The sequence below is a fragment of the Lineus longissimus genome, chromosome 11 (assembly GCF_910592395.1).
Source record: "Lineus longissimus chromosome 11, tnLinLong1.2, whole genome shotgun sequence".
Taxonomy (NCBI): domain Eukaryota; kingdom Metazoa; phylum Nemertea; class Pilidiophora; order Heteronemertea; family Lineidae; genus Lineus; species Lineus longissimus.
This window is the reverse complement of record NC_088318.1, coordinates 2,813,752-2,836,920: the sequence shown is the minus strand read 5'-3', so window position 1 is coordinate 2,836,920 and position 23,169 is coordinate 2,813,752. Positions and strand designations below refer to the sequence as shown.

General features: G+C 40.6%; 2 protein-coding genes across 2 annotated transcripts in view; one reads left to right on the top strand and one right to left on the bottom strand.

Annotated features, from left to right (window-relative positions):
* The window catches only part of LOC135496064 (leucine-rich repeat and coiled-coil domain-containing protein 1-like), a 106,283-nt gene that overhangs the window by 16,847 nt on the left and 66,267 nt on the right, over positions 1–23,169 (bottom strand). Inside the window, exons 13-17 of the mRNA XM_064785176.1 lie at positions 22,647–22,781; positions 20,711–20,850; positions 19,146–19,262; positions 15,479–15,563; positions 8,431–8,544 (exon numbers count right to left, since the gene is read on the bottom strand). Of these exons, the coding sequence (XP_064641246.1) occupies positions 8,431–8,544; positions 15,479–15,563; positions 19,146–19,262; positions 20,711–20,850; positions 22,647–22,781 (591 nt within the window). The remainder of the gene's footprint in view (positions 1–8,430; positions 8,545–15,478; positions 15,564–19,145; positions 19,263–20,710; positions 20,851–22,646; positions 22,782–23,169) is intronic.
* LOC135496065 (FMRFamide receptor-like) overlaps positions 1–23,169 on the top strand; it is a 92,121-nt gene that overhangs the window by 7,429 nt on the left and 61,523 nt on the right. The window lies entirely within an intron of this gene.

The window sequence follows — 23,169 nt, the reverse complement described above, 5'->3', positions numbered from 1 at the left end:
ATTCCAGCCAAACTGGTACGTGCTACGTTATATGAGCCGTAATGAACCGATGACGAGCTGTAGTCAACAGATGGCGCCAAGACCTCACGTGCAACCTCCCCACTACTGGCGGATGACAGTCATGCTGAAGTATTAATCTTAGTCGAAAAGACAAGAAATCTCAACCTACCTTGGCAGTTATGACAGTTTAGGGGTGAAATTCGACTGGGAAACATTTCGTGAGTAGACCACGGGGAGGGAAATTGCCCCACTAGGAAATCCGGCCCAAGCTGGTCCATCGATCATTGTCAGTGAATGGGGTGACGTTCCAGCTAAGCTAGTAGTTCTTTATTCATACTGAATTATAAAGGAACTTATATGGGCCGTTATTGATAAATGAGAGCAGGATGCCCAATAATTCACAGACCACCTCCTCTGACATATGAGGGATGTGTAGCTTGAGTCAACACACCGCCAAAATACTAACTACACTATCAACAGTAAAGGTTTTGCGTCTATTCATTTTGCCCTTTGCGAAAATTTCGAAAAAAATTCACTATTTTGATTTTGACAGACAGCGAAATTTCAATCAGTTTTTGCCCCCATTTTTTTGGGTGATTTGCATTTCACTAATTGTGGTTATAATTCGCAAAATCCATAAGAAAAAATTTGTTTTTTAAATTTGTGCTTTAACAATACATGGAACCTCAGGGATGTCTTTTTGTTCCTGGGAGGGGGAGGGAGAACTCCACTTTTCATCAGAAAAAGGCCCAAATCTACATGAAAATGCATTTTTGGAGAACTCTTGGGGGCATTTGCCCACCCTGCCAACTCCCCCACTAAATACTGCCTTGAACCCTGACAAACTTCGGCACTTGACACAGTTGACATGAAGTTCAGCTGGGGATCGTTTCGTGAGTAGACCAAGAGGAAGGGAAAATCCACGAGAGGAAATTTGGTCCATCAATCATCCTCCACGACTGCGTGACATTCAAGTGAAGCTGGCTTCCTCTATGATCAGACAGATCAATATATGAACTGATATGAGCCGTTATTCATCAAACGCCACTGGACACCAATAACTCAGCAAGGACGTCCCCCAATACTGAGAGATGAGGGAACGAATTGACATCATCTCAATGATCTTAAGGAATGGTCCATGAGTTCCCCCAACGATTTTTTCTACAATGAACTGCTAGTTCAATCAAGTTCCCAATTGAACTAAACACGCTATACAGCGTATAATCTGACTCTGACATCGCTTTATTGCTTCTATCAGATCTATCTCTAGGTTTCTCCTTGCCATTAGCCTTTCCTGTTACAGTGAGCTTAACTGATCAGCCAAGACATTAAGTAATTGCAACATAATTTGTCAATCGAATAGATCGCTTCCATCAGAAACGAAAAGAGTTTTGTTGGACTAATGCCGACTTTCTGTCAAATCCAAGATTGGGGAATCTTTCTGTCACCGCCATTACTTACCACAATGTGGCTACTGTAAACCAGGAAATATCTTCTGTGGCTATTATATATAGTTAGCACTTTTGTGAAATTGGCTCTTTGGCGCAGTTTCAATTAAGCATTTTGAGAACAGCTTGGCAGTAATTTCAACATCATGCACAAAATATGGGAGGCTGCTACAATCTAAATGACCAGCAAGTAGATTTTCCTGGTCAAATTTTTCAATATGGTAGCGCGAAAAGGTATTTGTACCCAAATCTCGTCTCCTGGTAGACCCTCTGTCTGGTATAATGACTCTAATCTATGGACAGAAACGTTCCCCATACTCAAGACGTACTACTTCAAAGAAACGAACACATTGCCTCGTCATAACTGAATATCAATCTCAGTTAAAATTTCAATTTTAATTTGAGGCAGAAAGTTGACATATCAATCCACGGAGACTGATAACTTTCCAGGCTGCTAATTCGATATGTGGATAGACCAGATAACGAGATGAAAGGTCTTCAGCGTCTTCAATTAGGACTGGTACACCCTCAGGGTACAACTCATTTGCTTAAAATGATTTAATTCGGTTCACTGCTCAAAGAATCAGAAGTCATGCGAGTATGCTTCAAATCGGATGAAGACAGATTATGATATCGTCACGTTAGAGCCGACAAAGATTTATAACGATGTCTGGAAAGTGAATTATCATCATGTTTCATGTGCAGTCGATGGATGATATTTCAAAATGTAGCTCGTTAGCAGAGGTTTTAGGCTAAATGGGCCCATTATGACACCTGTCGTTGTACTAATAGACAAAACAAATCATCATTATGCTCTGCACGGCAGAGAATAAGCGGTTTTGATTTTAATTTCTGTTCATCCATACTACCGGGTACGTCTTTGGAGGACGAAAAAAAGAGGAACAGCGCCAGTGATGAGGTTGGGAAGACCTGCCTGCAAGCACCAGTTACCAACGTGTATAAGACTGAAAAGCAAAGATTACAGCAGAAGGGCGGAATTAAACGGGTATGCCGTTCGTAATTACTGGTGATCAAGGAAAACGGAGAAATGCATTTATAAACAAGGCTATAGTATGGATGCAAATTTCCTGAAACTTGGTATGTATAGTATTTGTATATCTATCTACACATCAGCAGTGTTGAAATTTATTCAGTACATAATTACGGAATTTTCGAATTCTATAACAAATTTCAAATTTTTAACGAATGGCGTAGGCCTTTAACAAGAAGCCGACTGCACGCCAGGTTAGATGAGTATAACGGTATACCAGACCGAGCCCAATGATTGGGTATTTAGTGCGGATTACACATGGTGTGAGGATCAAAGACACGCTCCCATCAAGATATCTATTAACTACTAATTGTCTTCCGGTTCAGTGCAGGGACGGCTCCTGGAAATGGTCAGATGATTGGAGGGTTCGGGCAGTGGATATTCAGTGGATATTCGATAAGGGTTAGGATATGATCAGTGGTAGCTTCCTTCTAATGAAGACCACGAAACATCCGTTGATCTGTTTCGTCTAATTTAGGAGTAGACTTATCCAGGGACATCTGAGTTTAGGAATAGGCCAGTTGATTGGGGGGTTTGGTAGATATTGGCTGAGGCTTAGGATATAATCAGTGGTGGACACGTTTTGACTAAGACGACAAAATATCTCCTGATCTGTTTGTTCTAATGGCTGGGGTAGATTGTGGCAAGGACAGGTCCAGGAACTGGTAAGATGATTAGGGGGTTCGGGTTACAAGTATTGGGAAAGGGTTAGGAAATAATCACTGTTGGACAGGTTCTGATTAAAGCCACAAAATGTCTGCTGATTTGTTTGTTCTAATGGCAAGGACTGGGCAGGAAAATGACCTGGCAATGGAGAGGGGATAGACAATGCGTACAAATATACATTCAATCAGTTGTAAGCATGTTCGGTGATCAGTGGCAATACGCAACTTCTAATCAAGATAAGCTCCTCATCCCATGGTTTTATTGAGAGAAAACTGGGCATGTGTGAATCTGCCATCTGTGAATGTGGTTTCTCTGAACAGATGCCGGGACACGGCATCATATTGAAGAATGTCCTCTGATTACCAAACGAGAGGAGGCCTGGGCGGAGTCAACAGTCTCTCCAAGTAAAGCTCGGGGGAACAGAGGCAGATTTGCGTCACACTACCACATTCTTGAGGACCAACGGAGTGAAAGTTAGACCAGCCGAACACAAAGAAGATCCCATGGTACCTTCAGAGATGTGGATAGGTCCATGGAGCAGAACTTACACATGCTAGATGCTGAGGATAGCAAAATCTGACCAATACTTTTATTATAGAGTGACACAAAATGCCCCCTATGCCTGAACTAACAAGAATGCTGTCAGTCGGTATAAAGTTCCGTCCCAAGAAAGGGTGGCGATTTCAATTAAGATATCAGTTCCGATGCACTGGAAATAGCCAGTACTCAATGGAATGCTTCGTGGGCTGGAAAGCTGAGGGGGCAAAATAGTTGAAAGGCATTCTGATTACTTCTTTTTGCCCCTCAATTTCACCAACCAACAAAGGATTCTGTTGACTCTCTTGACGATTTCCGGGGGCCTGTATCTGGTATATCAATTTGAATGACCACACTCGAACTTATCGAATCTGGGATAAAAGGAATACGGATATAACCTGAAAATTAATACCTACTCATCAGCCGTCCATCGATGGACAATGCATATCGAAAAAGGAAATGAGTTTTTCTCTACTTGGAGGATAGGTTCTGTCATCAAAGGCAGGTGGCACTAAGGCACGATGGGGCAGAAAAAGTTAGGAGGAAAGATCAGCTTCAATACAAGGCTAGGAAGCAGAATGGACGCATTATGAAGCTAGAAATAGCTCTTTCGTGGCAGCGCATGTCAATCCAGTGGTCACATTAGTAAGGAAGATGAACATAACTTAATCATAATCATAACCGCCCTTTTGAACTAGAAAATGAGTTGCGCTCTCTGATGACCGACAGAAGTGATAAAAGAAGTCACCAAGGGCAGCGCTGAATGACCCAGAAAAAAATCAAAGTCATATCAAACGAGAGTGAAGGAGACGAGCTCAGTAACAGGATCATGTTCTGCATGGAGTTATTAAAACGAAATCAATATCAAGAAATGTCAATGGACCCTTCAGCCTTTGACTGTGCTGTTTGCCAGGGCAGCTTTCTACTTAAATTAACCCATGAGTGAATTATCAAATTATTTCTTGACTTGCGTGTTTCCTGCCATTGTTAGCAATGTTATCTAGAAATCTGTAGTTTTGAGAAAGGAACACAATACCCAAGTTGTGGCTGGTTGGTTTGCGACATGGCTGGCAAACTGAAAATACCCCACGGCCAGGCTTACAGAGAGTTCACTTTAAGATCGAACAAGTCATTTCTATAGATTTGAGAGAGGAACACAATACCCAAGGTGTGGCTGGTTAGTTTGCGACATGGCTGGCGAACTGAAAATACCCCAAGGCCAGGCTTACAGAGAGTTCACTCTAAGGATATCGCTTTTCGCCCTTTTGTCATACATCACGTAATACTTGTGTAGAGTCAATTAACGAACATGCTCATCACAACTGACACGAACGGCAGCTTGGTTTACACTGCCTTACCTTCTAACAGGATAGCCGCAGATCGTGTGACGTGTTAATTTTGAATTTGACGCGCACGACCACTAATGGCGAAAGGTGGTAAATTAGACGCCAGATCTGGACATCTTTACATTGGAACACGAAACGGACATGCTGATAATGGCATCATCACATATCACCAAGAATGGAACACAAAACGAACACAGTGACAATGTCATCATCACGTATCGACAAGAATGGAACAGCAGTACCAGTGAAAATTGCCGCATTCCATCGCGTGGTAGATGAAATCAATCGATATGCTACTCTACGAGGTGATCATGAAATCATGTTTTATTGTGATACTGTGACAATTATATGAAGCGTCGTGGTGGGGTTTAGCGATACAAAGCTGGAGTTAATGGGACAGAGGCAGGGGGTACAGCAGAGGAAGACGAGGTAGATTGCTTGTTGCTGCTGAAGGACAAAACGGCACAATCTAATTATTGGCAACAGAAGGATCTCCATTACAGACTTCTCACAGCGCTCGATAGACTCAATACTGCATTTGCTGCCGAAATTCAATGCTTGATGCATTACAGTTGAAATTTTCATAATTTTCAACTTCATGTTGGCAGTGCATTTGCGAAAATCAGAAAAATAACGCTCATAAAAAGTTCATGATTTACAATAGAGGCCAACATTAAAAATATAAAAGCGCAATTGCCTTAAACATTTTTGCCAATATCTGCCTTGTGCTGCTGCTGTAAATGAAAGGGCCACGTTGCCCAATCAGCATTAGAGACAAATGCAAGCATTAGTTTAAATATATCTCCTCAGTTTATTTAATTCATAGCAGTAGCGCTAGGACCAAATGACAAGGTTACTGCCAGTGCCCATTGAGAAACCCGGCACACAGCGACTGAGACTGTGAAGATGTCAATTGAACACCACTTCTTCCCCCAAGTAAACAACTTTGCTTTGCCTCATCAACAGAAAGTTCGATAGGATCAAATGAAGAGGTCCATTGAAAGCGACTTGCCAAGTCGTATAGCCATTGACAGAGCAACGGCACCTGTGGTGCTTCAATTAATTGGTTAGGATGGACACCGTCATGACCAGTTTTGTTGACAATAAAGGGGAGTCTATTGGAGATTGGACAAAGTGCGCCCAGAGCTGGTCTGCGTCATGCCAAGGGCAGGAAAAGCATGTGTACTCAATAAGAAAACCAAGGATTTGAGATTCTGTAGAAAATATAGATGATGCTTGGCCATGAACCGCAGTGATGATCGTAAAATGAGAAATGCCAAAGCCTTTTATCTCCCAAACGTATCAATGGATATTCGATCTCCTTTCAGAAAAGATGCACATCGATAAAGCTTTTCGCTGTTACCTAATCCCGGGAACGCAGTTATTCCGATCTTTAATCTATGTCAGATAACATATGGTCAAATCAATGACAAGCACTACCACAGTCGTATTACATGTCATCAAAGGTTCGATCCGCTTAACTAGTTATCAATGCATTGATGAACTTGTGCTACACTGATCGATGCATCAATAGCTCAAATCCCTAGGTTTCTTACTCGTAGACACAGACTGTAAGAGTAATGCTTATGATGGTACCTCAAATCCCTAGGTTTCTTACTCGTAGACACAGACTGTAAGAGTAATGCTTATGATGGTACCTCATCGGGCTAGTAACTTATTCCTTTTATTATGGTGTTTGAGATGCAGTTTATTGTAACCTGTCCTTTTGTTTGTTTCTATTGCAATTTGTTCTAATTCTTGCCTTGTTTTTACCCATTGTAACCTCCAACCCGGGGAGAATTATCGTAACAACTCGCCCAGGGCCGGGAACTTCTCACTTGTCAATATGATGCTGCAGGTGGCGTAGGGAATTGGATGAGGTTCTTGACCACATAGGGCTCAGAATATATGAGGTCGGTTCTGACCAGACGTTTTAATGATCACCCCAGCGGATGTGGTAATGGCCAGGAGACCGCTATCACCATCAGTGCAACATCAATATAGATAACATAAATCACTCGGAGAGAGCAATAAAAATCATGCATAAACATGATGAATATGTGATACCATACTCGCTTCCGAATTTGTGGAACAAGTGCCGAGAATCTGACTCAGAAATCTGTCTTTATAAGAAGCAGGCAATACTTTGGAATGGTCATTTCCCAATTGTTCCCAATCAACGCCCAGCGCCCACTCGAGGTTTCTCAGCTACAAATACTCTCCTTACAGATGGTGGTGAAGAAACGGCAATGTCAAAGCGTGGGGGCGGAGGGTTGGGTGAATGAACTCAGTTAATTGCGCTCCCAATTAGTATATGCCCAGACACGTTTTCTCAGCTTAATCCCCTATCAAAGAGGTGCGGTGATATAAGAGCTAATGACTTCCCTCGGCATGATGCCACTAAGGCCCTTCCGCCTCCTCTCGTCACCGAATCTACAATGCTTAATGAGATTGATAAGCAGAAAACCATAGTTTCATTTGGTTTATGAATCACCCCAAAGACCTTAAAAGGTTGAACTAACCTTTCCATAACACTTTTTCCTATTGGGGGAATATTGCTACTCAGGTGCATTCGAGCCATTCTCCGTCGACTCGGAGAGAAATTACTCAATAATACGACAAAGAAATGGCCTTGTCAATCCCACTGGCAACCTTGCTGTCATTGAGAACATGACCACTTTCTCCGATCCCCTTCTCAGCAGGACAGATCTGAGAACCACCTCACCATTTACCAAGCCGAACTGTCACTTTGACTTTCTTTGGTGTCAAAATCTGCTCACTCGATTTGTATGACAGAACTATTCAACTATCACCAACGTGATAATCACCCTATTAAGATATCGGGCTATCTGCTGCTTTGTAGTGAGAGAATGTGCGCCAAAGACAAGATATCAAGTTCGGGATAAGCTAAATGAGAGTTTAGGCATTTGGATCGTGAAGGTGATCTTTGATCTTTCATTGGTTGAATCTCATGACTGTCATCGAACACGAGCGTTTGCGCTCGAGAAGAGCAGACCTTGTAAGGAGCGTGTCCAATTACCCCGTTAGTGTTTAAGCAACGTTCAAACGAGGGATTTATATTGCTGCTACCAGCAATTTAAATCACATGCGATGAAAACCGCTTGTCGTTGTGGTCATTGCAGGTACCAGAGTCACTGAATCGATGATCACAGCGGCCAGCAATCAACGTCAAACCCAACGAAAACATATTGCCTAAAAGGGCCGTGGCCCAACGTTTCAGCCTTCATGACTCACTCATCGGACAAATTCGAAGCACCCTGGTAATGCTGATGAACTGTTAGGCAAGATGAGAAAGATAAATGTAAAGAAGAATGAAGAGTGATCTGACACCATCAACTCTGATTTTTTTAATCACACTTACCGCTGACAATTCTGTGATCGTTTTGGTCATTTTCTCATCCTTTCTTTGGGCTGCTACCAATGCTTGTTTGTTCAATGAAGACTCCTCGCTCACTTGTTCAAATGCTTGCTGGACCTGGAGAGAAAAAATTGTTTGGGGAGGTGTTTACGATCCCCGATCACAGCCGAAAAAAGGTCATCAAGTGACGAAATATTAGTGCAATTGTTCGATGGATTTACAGTTGAATGTGATCAAGCTACAGTTAGGTAATCTCCTTCATACAGAGATTCCTGATTCTTCGGTCTAAGGTAACCAATAAATCTGTCTTTGTGAGGCATCTGAAATTCCACCTCTCTGCCCGCTTTGCCATGCCTGGCAACTGAAATAAACTTTTTGAGTAGACTTTTGAATAGGGCCAGGAATTCAAACATGGATTATTTCACCAAGCTGATAGTGACACATTCTGCTGGCCTTTCAACAGAACTTTGTTATCATGTATACAGGTATAAACATTCAACACCGCTGCAACCTGCTTGTGACACCCATAGAAGTCACATGACAAAAACAGTAAAAAAGCACATTTCTGTCCAGTTATCATTTCCCTAGACATCACTTACCATCACTGGCAACACATTGATAGGGTTTCTGCCAGAGGGGGGGGGGGGCAAGGGGGGCACTAGCCCCCCTCAGCAAAGTTGAGTAATGCAGATTTCAAAATATCTCTTTTTTTAAGCTAAATGAAAGAGATAAGATAAGGTGTGAATCACTATAATGTCCTTATCAGTTACTGACAACATCAGGGATGTGTCAGACAGTATCAAACAGACTACTTGAGAGGGAATTCATCAGCTGCATTTTCATAACATTTCAACGACATATATTTATCACTATCTATGTATTCTTTTGCCGATTTTCAAAAATTCATGTAGGAAAACCGGCGTCGGTGTTTTTGCACGTGAGTTTTTGGCTCTGAAATGCTCGGAAAACGCATTCTCCGGGCATCTAGCCAAAAAAAAAATTTTTTTTTCCTGGATTGTGACCCCCCTAACGTAAATTCCTGGCGGAAACCCTGATTGATGCCTCCAGTACCACGTTTGTTGATCCAACGCCGAGCAGAGCTTGACAAAGATTTAATACGAGGCACACTGGCGTGGATTTAATCATCACAAGTGAATCAATAAAATATACATGTCCAAATATTAGAGGAACACTGCTGGGAGCTTATATATGTCGTAATTGTCCATATCATCAGTCACAGGGCTGCCTAAGGATGAGGAGTTGGGACCATGACCAAGGGCAACAACATTATTGGTAAAACACATTTAAGTATATTGTATATACACAGAGTACTAATAACTCTATCAAACATCAAAACCACACAACTCGGACAGTCACAGGTCAAGTCACTCAGCGCCCTTCAGCAAATCAATACTATAGGACGGGTCATAAGTTTGATTGATAAGGGCACTATCCGAATAAACCGAGACTGATGACTGACCACTCTGAGTGATAGAGCAAGAGGATTACTTGCAACATCTCAATAATGATTCAGCTTCCTTGACTTGGCCATTTCAAGCACCTGTCCTTCTCCAATATTCTAAGCTGCAAACTTTTCATTTTTGCTATTCCCGAAAAATTTTCAACAAAAATGAAAGAAGGAATAATGGCAGTGTAGGACCTTCATAAATATATAGTAAAACCTCTTTCATTAAGGACACCCTCGCAACTGACAAATGTTGTCCTTGATAGAGGGTGTCCTTAATAGAGAGGTGTCCGCTTATCAGTACTCTAGTATACTCCGGAAATTTGAAAAACAGGCCTTGCTCCCCACATGATACACCTCAGATCTTAAACGCGCTGCAGAGTGAAAACTTGACTTGTAAAACATTGATGACTGATAACACAAGAGGCCCAAGGGCCTGGCGCTCAGCGGAAACTTTATCCATACCAGATATGGCACCAGTATAATGGCAAGATGGTTGCTATGAGAAGGAACTTATGGCCAAAAGCAATCCCATCTGAGGCATTTGGATTTTAAAGTAACATGATTATGAGGCTTTAATATTGCACAACATCCGTAGCTGTAACTTTATTAAAAAGGATGTGATTCTGATTACCAATTGCCCTATGTAATCACTCAAACGACAGACACACACGTCTGTCATTCCCTAATGTACGCCTCAGGCTAAAGATCTGTTGAGACGTTACAGAATCCGTCGAAGATTTTTGCTAATATTTTAATGCAAGGAAAAAACGTAGAAAAGAGAGACAGCTGAAGAAGATAAGCTCAGAGAATGTTTCCAGAACATGTCTGTTGCTCTCAATTTCTTTTTCTATAAGCTGCGCCAAGACTGAATAAAGACCAGTCACTACTGAGTCTTGAATGATAGTCCTTATCAATCTCCTTGGCTGCGTGCATCATGGGAGCAACAACTTCCTACTTAGCTCATCGGCAGGAACTCTAGACGTAGGAAGTACCCGAGGCATCTCCTACAAAAGCTAATCTTGACATGTTTCCCTCTCTCAGGAAGGAGCTCAATTGTATACTACCCAAGGGAAGGTCCATCTAATTGACGGCAGCCTCCCCCCCACCCCGGAGTTGTAAGGGAAGCTGTGACAAAAGAACCATCTGGCTGACCCCACAGGGACAACCGTACTAGATTTGAACTATGCACATTTGTCACAATGAAATAATTGGTATCAAAAACTCATTTGTTGGTATATGTGTGGTATATCCTGTGGTATTATCCGAGAAAAAGTGTTTTTTGCTGTTTTGCCCCAAAATGACAAATATCTACAACCATTAGGCATAAATACCCATTCGGAGTTGATAAAAATCAACAAGAGCTGAGACGCTAGTAAGTTTCACATAGGCTACCTATTGAATTCTTCATACATTATCACCAAGTGTCTAGTGTTGTAGCGAAAAAATGAATACATGTTTCGTTCTGCGATGGATATTTACAGCAATTACAAAATGTGTCTGGCAGTGAAAGAGATAAAATCTATATATGTTATTTCATTTGTATGTTTTATCACAAGTACTGAGCCCTAACTTTAGAGTTAGACTAACTACTAAGTATTCATTTATGTCACAGTAAATGATGGGAAATCGCTTCTAAGAAAAACATGCGCATCCAGTTTTTTATGGATGAAACCTGTTATTGGTACTTGGGAGATGACCAGACGATTATAAGGCTTCTATCTGCGGTCTGTAGTTATGATGAATCACTTAAAGAAGAACACAGAAATAGGTATTGAAAAACATTGCTAAGAAAGATAAGAAAGGTGCACATGTTAGCGAAAAGCTATGCTACACGTATGAACCAGAACAACATGGCTAATATAATGCGCTGATTTTTATAAACCGCTAATTTTTTGCGGTCATTTTATTTTTACAGACTTTGCAAATGACCTAGACTTGCGAAAAATAAAAATTGCAAAAAAATATTTTTTGCGGAAAAAAATTAAGATATTTCGTAATAAGGTGAAATACAAAACGTGAAAATTTTCATTTTTTCCAAAATGTTGATGAATTGCAGTAATAAGTAAGCACGAAAATGTTTGTGGTTAACAGTAGAAAGTGTTTTTTTCGAAGAGGACAACATCTTTTCTGAGAGGACAACATCTGTCAGTATTGCTATAACATTTACAAGTAAGGCTTCTGCTTTCTAAGCACATTAAAAACACCAAACCAACCAGAAGTTCTAAGGAGCAAAAATAACTTGCGGCGTGTTTCGCAGCTTCCTATTTCATCTTAAAGTTGAAAAGATAAGGGTTTTTATTGGCTGTAAAAAGCAGATGTTCTGGAAGGAGAATGTTGTAAATAAGAACTGACCGATAAAGTTTGATATTTATGTGTGGGAAAACACAATCCGTCTTGTTAATAAGCGAGTCAAAAAAATCTCAAAAAGTAATAAATCGCCTGCATATATCACCATGTTCCTCTCAGAGTGTCAAAAACAGCGAAATGCCCTCTTTAAAGACATCTTCAAAAATGGAAGAAAACGAGAAAAAGATAAAAAGCCCTGTGTCGCCATATGATCATGATTAAATTTGTCTCAAGATAGTGAGAAGATCTTCTGGTGTGCTACACGATGTTTTTATTATGATAAATCAAAGCTGGCATGCGATAGATAGTCACGAACAGATCAATTTGATTGGGAGACTCTTCAATCATAGCCAAAACACATAAAACTCAAAGCTTAAGATATCTAAAAATCAGTTCAAGTTATAGAAATTAGCGAACAGATTCGAGCATCGTTCAAAACCATGACATTTTTACCACGAGACAAATTGCATTTCAACCACTTTACTGTTGATGCTATTACTCAAAGAAACGGGCACATATATTGAAGTGGAAGATGAAAGTGACTTCAAATTAAACAGATATCATTGAAAAGTCATTACTTTGCTTCACTTTAGTACATAAAAGTATGACAAAGTAAGTTATGGAAACGTAAGTCTTGCGGGGAAAGAATATAACATCTTTTTTACAGTCTTTTATACCTTGATATTTCTTGAAATAGACACCAAAACAAAAGAAAGCCACGAAAATGTTGACAACAACTGCATAACAAATATTACTGGGATGTTTGCCGGAACCAACAGATTGCAAACATCTTCCAAGGTTGATGAACAAACCAAACTGTTCCACCCGGTAGTTTGGGGCTTTACAAATACCAGTTGAAGTTGTGTAAATTCGTGATGTTCTCTTGAAGTGTCGAATAGTATTGACAACATATGGACAATCATCTTGACCATGGGCGCTGCCGTGGACGAAATATTGGCGTGTTATGAGAAACTAGGTAGACAATCGAAGACAAATAATAAAACTTCTTGGTAAATTTGAGGGGCAAGATAGATGGTGACCAAGGTATTGTGTTCTGATAGCAAAAAACAAAAATAGCTGGATATGGCATCTGATGTACAAATTTCAAATGACCAAACATGTTAAAAGAACAACTATAACAATAGGAAAGAATGAAAGTTTTGAACTAGCAGCTAGCTTGAAGCACCAATGTGTGACCCGCTCTACCAAAACTAGGCGCTTGTCGCATCTGAACTTGACAGGTTGATACGGACTTGTTGATCATTTCTCTATTGTAGACCTTTTGTGAAATCTATTACAAACTGATTTGGTCACATTCCACAAAAGGTCTACAATAGGGAAATGAACAACAAGTCCGTATCAACCTGTCAAGTTCAGATGCGACAAGCGCCTAGTTTTGGTAGAGCGGTTCACATGTTTCACTGCTTCAGCAAATAGGAGAGGTAACTGTGTGTTTATGATGGCAAGTCAATAAGAAAATAAGATCAACAGAAATCTTGCTGGAAATGTACACATCTGAAATGGCCAAGAGCAATGAAAGAATAGAAAATGAAAAATTGCCTTGAGATGGAATAGCTTTTGATGTTTAAAGTAAACTCATGTTTCCAGCAAGTTTTAAGACGTCAAAGCAGATTTGTCGAAACCATGTATCAATTTGTCGTTAGTTATTTAGATAACACAGTTTGGAATTACCGAAAATGATGAATCGACTAGTTATTAAGATAACACAGTTTAAAATTAATGCTTGCTCAGACCAGTTTTTAATACCAGTGTGTTTTCGGCACTTCCGACAGAACATCGCCAAACATGATCCTACAATGGGCACAACACATGAAAGGCTTTCTTTTTGTTTTCAATGCATTCTCCAAACAAAATGGTGACATTTCAAAGAACTCCACAATGAAAACATCAGTACCAGTAATATATTGCTTTCAACCACGGAAAACTGCATGTTATAGAAGTTTCATATGTGAAAGTTTCATCCAAATGAGAAAGTTTCACCCAAATGTGAAAGTTCCATCAAAATGTGAAATTTTCATCAAAAATGTGAAATTTGCATCCAAATGGGACATTTTCAACAAAGGGTGAATTTTCATCCAAATTTGAAAGTTTCACCCAAATGGGAATTTTCATCCAAATGTGACATTTTTCAACAAAGGGTCAATTTTCATCCAAATGTGAAAGTTTCACCAAAATGAAAATTTTTCAACTAAGTCTGGAACAGTACCAGATGGAAGTTTGCGACATGAAATGTAAAAACGTACAGCACAATAATATTGTGTGCAATACGGGATTAATGAGGCATGAGGGTGAATATTTCATTAAATATTGCCGTGTTTCCTTCCATCTTTGGCAGAGAGCAACCCCAGGGATTCACTTTATTCATCAAAGACAAAGTTTTAACGAGAAGAAAATGGAAGATAATGGTAAGGTGACGTATCTGCAGGGCTATTAATAATCAAACAAAGCAAAAATAATATACGAGAAAAGCAAAACCACTCAAGTATTTTTTCATCAATAGGAGAAAACATCTTGCCAGGAATGAGGAGATACAGCTGGTGATGCAGCTTTTTCAGGGACCATATCAAAATATGTTTAGGGCACGAGATGACTGTTTCACCTGGAGGCGGGGGCGGAAATCCACCTTTTGGTTTCAACATGTTCTACTTATACCATAATGCATGATGCACTACAAGAACCTCAACCTATGGTAGACAAGGAGTGAATGTCAGGCTAACCATACTAAGCCTGGTGTCTTTTCGAATGCATATCAAAAACGTTTGAGACTGCACTTTCACTTTTCATACCGGTACTTCTTTTTTAGGCCCAAAGTGATAGTTTTTCTATTTTTCTCTGATTTTGAGAGAGATGAGACAGTTTCATCTCTCGAGGTGATTTTGAAATGGCCCAGAACACTGATGTATGTAACAATCGGCTCAATGCCTCAGGCAAACATCAGATATCTGTTTTCCACTTTACTTTGAAAGGAAATGGCTAAAAAATAGCATCATGATCAAGTCGCATAATGGATTACGAGAATGTTACTTGCGGATTATGTTCCGATGATTCTGAGATTAGGTGGCAGGTAGGTTCTTGGGACCATGCCTCAAGGGTTCTGTTTATGATTAAATCTGCTGTACATTTTATATACCATCACTGTACATAGCTTTTCATAAATGTATTCTTTCAGAGAATTTCAGGAGTAAGGACTGCAATGACAGCACAATATTTGCTTACCTGGTTAAACCTGTCAGCTTCGATGTGGAGCGCCATCTTAAATTCATCTTCCAAAGCATTGTACTGGCTCAATAAAGTGTTGTATCTGAAGTAAAAGATAGGTATAACCATACCAATACAAGATTATAGAAAAAACAGAGTATGATGTCAGTTTACTGTAGTCATCCAATGGTCAAGGAATAGGTAGTGGCCCATTCTATTTTCACGCACTTTCAGGGAAACTGAAGGCAGGAACTGAGCAGTGGCTTAAGCTGGTGCACTTGCAGGGAGACTGAAGGCAGGAACTGAGTAGTGGCTTAAGCTGGTGCACTTGCAGGGAAACTGAAGGCAAGAACTGAGCAGTGGCTTAAGCTGGTACACTTGCAGGGAAACTGAAGGCAGGAACTATGCAGTGGCCTAAGCTGGTACACTTGCAGGGAAACAGAAGGCAGGAACTGAGCAGTGGCTTAAGCTGGTACACTTGCAGGGAAACTGAAGGCAGGAACTGAGCAGTGGCTTAAGCTGGTACACTTGCAGGGAAACAGAAGGCAGGAACTGTGCAGTGGCTTAAGCTGGTACACTTGCAGGGCAACTGAAGGCAGGAACTGAGCAGTGGCTTAAGCTTGTACACTTGCAGGGAAACAGAAGGCAGGAACTGTGCAGTGGCTTAAGCTGGTACACTTGCAGGGCAACTGAAGGCAGGAACTGAGCAGTGGCTTAAGCTGGTACACTTGCAGGGAAACAGAAGGCAGGAACTGTGCAGTGGCTTAAGCTGGTACACTTGCAGGGCAACTGAAGGCAGGAACTGAGCAGTGGCTTAAGCTTGTACACTTGCAGGGAAACAGAAGGCAGGAACTGTGCAGTGGCTTAAGCTGGTACACTTGCAGGGCAACTGAAGGCAGGAACTGAGCAGTGGCTTAAGCTGGTGCACTTGCAGGGAAACTGAAGGCAGGAACAAAGCAGAGGCTGAAACTGGTTTTAGCGCACCTGAGGGACGAGAGGAGCAGCCTTGCTCACAGGATATCAATGACTGTAACAGAAACGAGTTAAGCCTCGTCTTGATAAGAGTGGTCCTTGGTATCGTAACCAAGGACCTCTAGGTTTTAATTCGATAGCATGTGTTCATTTTGAGCCCTCTTAGAATAGAAATTGATAGCACGCTGTATGTCCTAGGCTGTCTGACATGTCTGATTGAGACCACTCAAGTAGACCTCAAACTACATCCAATCTGCTGCCTTGGATTTAGATCAACATTTTCGTTTAACCAAAGCGGTCTCAGACAACCAAGAACCTCAAGCTCTGTATAAGTTTCTTAAACTCAATACCATTTCTTTGTTTTCATTAGCGAAGAGAGAAGCTATATCACTGGAATCAGCTTATTCTTCTTTTATATCTCATTGATAGAAATCAGAGGTTAGTAATGGATGAGCTATAGTGCATAGACTAAATTGGTTAAAACTTCAGAATCAAGAAAATCACTGATCTTAGACATTATACTGAGTGCTCAATGACTAGCATTTACTTCTGGAAGATTATATCTTTCTATTACCAAAAAATACATCTTACAAATGTTTGGTTTCGCATTGAGGGACAACTTTTTTCTCAAACTTCATCATTAACAAATGTTGAGGAGCACTTTATAGTTGGAATTCGTGTTGAGGATCAGGGTGATGAAAGCAGGATTTGTTTTATTACCATTTATTAATCTGCAAGGAGAAAACTAATGGATGTTTCAGACAGGCCTAAAAGCGCCGAAACTAATTGATGATAATGTGGAGTGAACAACCGTCATAAGGCCTTTCTTAAAATGCCTTTCAGAGAATTCCTGACAATTGCTCTTTCCGCAAAGTCTTGCTTTAAACGTTTCCATAAAAATAATGATCCCAAACCTTATATCTATTAAAATCAACTCGATCTTTAAAGCGACAAATATAGATTTGTTGCTTCAACAAAACATCAATTATATCATGGCACCCTACTGAGAACCTTAGTAAACTTTTCAACATCAAAGCCAAGTAAAAATCTAACAACCACACCAAACATCTTAAAATAGTTGATAGTAATTGCGCTAATTTTACACCAAGAAATATCGAGAATATCGTTTTTTACTATGATAAACTACCAGCTATTGCAGGTAGAATTGTCCACAGTAGACACTCACTATCAAGGACACCAGCAGGACAGACAAATCTGTTCATGCTTTTACAAATCTACCAAAGTGCTTTGAAGCATGCGTATTACTTAACCCTCAGACCCTAACATGGAGAGGACAAAGTGGCTTGGATTCACACCAACTACCTCTCAGAAGTTAGTCACTCCAACCACTACGTCACCCGCTTCTCAAGTTCATCAACATAAGTAAGATATTCATTCTCATCATGCTTGCCAAATCAACCATTAAGGAGAGTTGAAATTGGGTGACTTCAACTTATTAATGATCGCATCTCCCGTTAGTGAGCTTCATTAAACTGAATCCACTGCTGACAGAGAGTGACTTATATGCCGCGGAACCACTATCCAGCATTAATCTGAAAGTTATCTCACACAACGCAACCAATGGTTAAACTAAGGAAACAAATGAAGCCTTTATAGATGGCAAGTTTTGAAACTTTTTGAGCTCTTAAGTGCTGCACAAACAAGCAATTTCAGTCACTGCAATCTAAGACAGAGAAATGACATCATTACGCTTGTGGTTAGAAAGTGACTAAAAAAATCGCTTGTCATGTTTTCATGGCTCGACCACAGAAGCCAACAAGGGACAAATTCCAAACTGATTACATCAATTTTGATACTGGATTCAACCCACACACAAGAAACCATTCAAATGATAATGTAGAATGACTCTTAACCCTTGATCAATTTTACCTGGTTTTAATGATAGAAATCTATCTTATGAATATATTTTTAAAACTTTATGTCAAGCTCCGTCACAGGAGCCAGCAAGGGACAAAATCTGAACAGATTACACCAAATATTCCTTTGGAAAATCGGGCAGTCAAGGAGGAAGTATAATCCTCATATAACAATAAATTCAATCGAATTTTCTTCAAATCTAGTCAGCAAACACTTGAATTTCAAAATTCAATGCTTAATCTGTTTTTTTGAATGAAACCTAAAACAAACTCCACCTTCTCTTGATGTCTATCATTATTGACATTTCGAGAAAAAACACACAACTTTTATCCATCTTCTCAATAAAATGGTCGAAAAATTTACCGCTATCTGATAGAACGTACGCTTGTGTAAGCACTCTGTGATACTCGGCAGAAAGTGATTGAATTTTTTTTATAAATCTTATAGTCATTTGACAAAAATGGGGTATCGTGATATGATTTAAACTGACGAAGCGAATAAGGAAGTGAATAATTTACGTGAAAGATGCAAAACTGGCACGTGTGTGTTGCATCGGATTGTCTGATGAACCAACATTGGCATCAGGTGCATGAAATCAATGACTTTTATCAGTGGTTTGTGCGATTTTTCTGACATTATACGTGCAGCAGGGAATCGACCACAGCTAATCAAATGGAGCTGGGTTTTACATGAAATATTCCCGGTTTGGCATCAGTTTGATCAGACTTATAATTTGACACGATGGAGTTTGAACTATTTTTGATCATTAAAATGTTTGATGAGGAAATGAGGAAAGACAGTACAGTGCATTCTCACATGGAAACATCAACTTCACCTTTCATCTTTTGCCCGGATCTCGCATTGGAACCTTTCCTCGATCCTGGCAGATTCTTTCCTGAGAAGCTCTTGAAGCTCATTACTCTCTAAGGTATAACGACTCGACAACTCTTTCCTGGAACGAAAAAAAGGTAACATCAAATGCACAACTTGAGAGTGAGCTTGTGGCTTATCGAATCAACTGGGGGTGCAGTCACTTAGGGCTTTGTTGTCATGCTGGCTCTGTTAGCTGGTTATTGAATCAACTGGGGGTGCAGTCACTCGGGGCTTTGTTGTCATGCTGGCTCTGTTAGCTGGTTATTGAATCAACTGGGGGGTGCAGTCACTCGGGGCTTTGTTGTCATGCTGGCTCTGTTAGCTGGTTATTGAATCAACTGGGGGTGCAGTCACTCGGGGCTTTGTTGTTATGCTGGCTCTGTTAGCTGATTATTGAATCAACTGGGGGTGCAGTCACTCGGGGCTTTGTTGTCATGCTGGCTCTGTTAGCTGGTTATTGAATCAACTGGGGGTGCAGTCACTCGGGGCTTTGTTGTCATGCTGGCTCTGTTAGTTGGTTATTGAATCAACCGGGGGTGCAGTCACTCGGGGCTTTGTTGTCATGCTGGCTCTGTTAGCTGGTTAGTGGTACCATGTGACACTGTACAGTGTCATTTACATTATCAGCAGCTAGTGTTGTCAGCGCGATGTCTGCATGGGCCTTGCGTTGTCAAGTCACCAAAGCAAACTATGGCCGAGTAATATGACCAAGGCTCCTACCAATACCACCTCCATCATATGAATAGAATACCAATCCATTACACGATGTTATTTCTATTCATCCAAGATTGGTCCAATGAGGACAAATGTCACAACAAATCGGCTGCAAGAATACCACATTAAGGTACATTGGCTATACCCAGCATCAAAGCGGGAAAAGTCAGCTTGATTTCTTTACATCCATTATCGTGAACCAGTTTACACCACAGACAAACCTGTCAATAATCAACGCAATGTTCCCGTCAGATTTTCTCTGCGCCTTTTTTTCGTTGCAATGTCAATTCGCCAGCTCCATCCACGCTGACACACATCTAATCGATGGCCAGCGATAACTCTTCACGCAAGAGTTCCTGGTGTGAAAGAAACCTATTCTTTCTCCCTCATTTGCCATTGGAGAAGATTAGTGATGTTTTCAGAGCTGATTGTTTGAAATGACAGTCATTGTCCACATAACCAGCACCATCTCTACCAGGTTACTGGCATGTCCACACTGTTATTAGTTGTAACCATCCAAAAGCTAATGGCATGATTCCATGGCATGGCTCATAAGCTGCTTGTGACAGCCAATGCATTACTGTTCTTTGAATAACTCAGAACACATCAGGTTGTCGACTGCCGGGTTCATTCTCCCGAGTTAGATATTTGAGGCATCATTCTTCAAGGAGTAACAAGGCCCGACTGCACTACAGCAGCCAGTGGTAAACTCATTGTTGCACTTACCACAGCAAACCAGAACATTTTTACATTGGCCCAAAAATGTTGTCAGGAATAACAAATTGGATTTGGCCCAACTCTCTCTTCATTTACCTGTGTTCGTGCTCCCGTGTGGCAAGCAGCTCCTGTAGTTGTTGAAGCTGGGACTTGGTCGTCTTCAGCTGATTCTTCACAAGTTCTAATTCTCGACTGATGGCGGCACACCTCATCTGAGACTCTTGGGTCAACTTGGACTGAAAACATTTATGAAAGTGATGGAGAATGGAAAATGAGGAGCCTCATAGCCTAGTGGTTAACACTGCTGGACACCACTGCTGGACCCGCGTTCGATCTTTGGGAGAACCCAGGACTGTATGTCTGGATGAACTGGTGCGGCTTTCAAGGGACTTAAATTCCTTGCTCTTCACACCACATACAATAAATAGACATTCAAGGGTCTGTTGGATCAGACTAAATGCCATGGTCCCATGAACCTTAGTGTCTATGCCAAGTAAAAGATCTCACATAGGTGGACAGTTGCCTACAGTGGCCTCCATATCTCCGGCAAAAACCCAATAGAATTGCGGCACCGGTAATGATAACGATAATGATGAATGGTATTTTTCTTTTTTCGGTTGGACATTTTGAGAAGAATGAACTCATCAGCTATGCAGCTATAATAAGTTATTCATTCCAGCACTCATCAAATTGAGACTTTCAAATGAAAACCCACGCTCCATCAACCCATCATCCTCAATAAAGTGGTTTAAGCTTGGCAGATATTGGCATACCAACAGTAGAGGGGTTCCATTATCCAATAACTATCTGTAATGTTATAAGGGCAACCCTCAATCAACGTCAGGTTTCAGTTTGTCTCATCAACTTTAATCATTGCATGTTCGTTCCCGCGAAAGCCAAGGTGACTATGGGCTCTTTCCTCTCAATATCGTAAAGGTTGTTTGTTATACAAAGTTCAAGGGCCTTTTTCAAAAGTGTCATAACCAATTTATAAACCAACCAGAAGCTTTTAAATGCATCATATTTAATATGAATAGAAACTTAAAAGTAGTCTTAACAGAAATCAATTATCTGAGGCGGTTGGTGAAATATCGCTTTTGTGAGAACTATGATACATGTAACTGTACATGTAACATGACATTCAAAGACTTCAGTGAATAGATTACTGAAGTTTAACATAAAAGGTTCAGACAGAATTCACTCTTTGAAACTTGCCCTATACATTTAGGGAAGTCTGCCTGTTCTTTTAATGGGCACCCGCTAGTTTCCAAGATCCCGGTTGGAATTCTCCTTCACTGTAACCAATACAGAAAGATAACTATCACATTCCACAACTGGATCTCTTTGTCTAACCATCTAAAGAAATTAACCACTGGGTCGTTTTCAAGAAAAGCAAGGTATCAGAAACTGGACGGTATCCAAAATTGCTTTTAGAACACAGCAGCAGATTCATTCATACCAAATTGAAGGAAGATTTTCAAAGTTACCTTCAGCTGATGGATACGTTTTTTTCTAACCTGTCTAACCAGCACCTGACATTTTTACAGCTTTGCATTAACAGCAGTTTTCTTAAGATCAGGCTACGCAGAGATCATTGCACCCAATGTTACGCATGCCAACTTATTGGCGGTGTAAGTCAATCCTAAAGTCTCCTCCTGTCAGATGGATATACGAACAGTGCGGGTAGATCGGCATGAAAACTGGTAACTAATGGGAATGGCAGTGAAAGTGAAGATTTTGTTTGGGGTCACTGAACTTATTATAAGCTTCATCAAAAATACCAATATAAGGCAAGCTATTATAATTAGTAGTTATCCTTTTTTACAAGACCGCATGGCGTTACTCAAGAATGCGTTCGCAAATGCCAAGGAACCGATGTCGGACACCCATAACAGTATATTCCTTTTACTCTTGTTCCAGTCAGGTGCAAGACCACAGTCCACGTATCTTTCACTGTTCTCAAATGACCTGACAGTGAATACAAAGGCCTGATTTCATCAATATGCAGAACAACTGACAAATAATCTTTTACCTCATGTGCATGTTGCTTTATTTTCTCAGTCTCGAGCTTGGCCGCCGTTCCCTCTAAAGTTCGCAACGTGCTCCTCTGGTCTTCCTCCTGCTCCTTGGACTTCTCCAACCGCTGCTGGTAATCTAACAAATCCTCCTGGAAGAGGGAATCAAAAAGAAAGAGAATCAAAAAGTTGGGCCATCGGATGGGCACAATGGAAACATCATCGCCTGTCACATCTGATGTCCCTGCTTTGATATCCAGTTGATTCTGGTAGACTCATTTGAGAGAGAGGGTGACTCTTCGACAGTGTAAGTTTCTTCCGGGATGCCCAGTTTCCTCCTACAGTACAACCAGCCTTAATATGGTCTATACAGCTAAACAATTGACAAAGTATGCTCTCAACTCAATATTTTAAGAAATCAGGCCAGCAGTGAACAGATATTAAAAATCTCTTTATCAAATAAATCCTTTCTCAAAATGACAAGGATGGGTATATCACGTTTTGTGATGAAACCCTTCAATTCCTCATATTCGGATAATA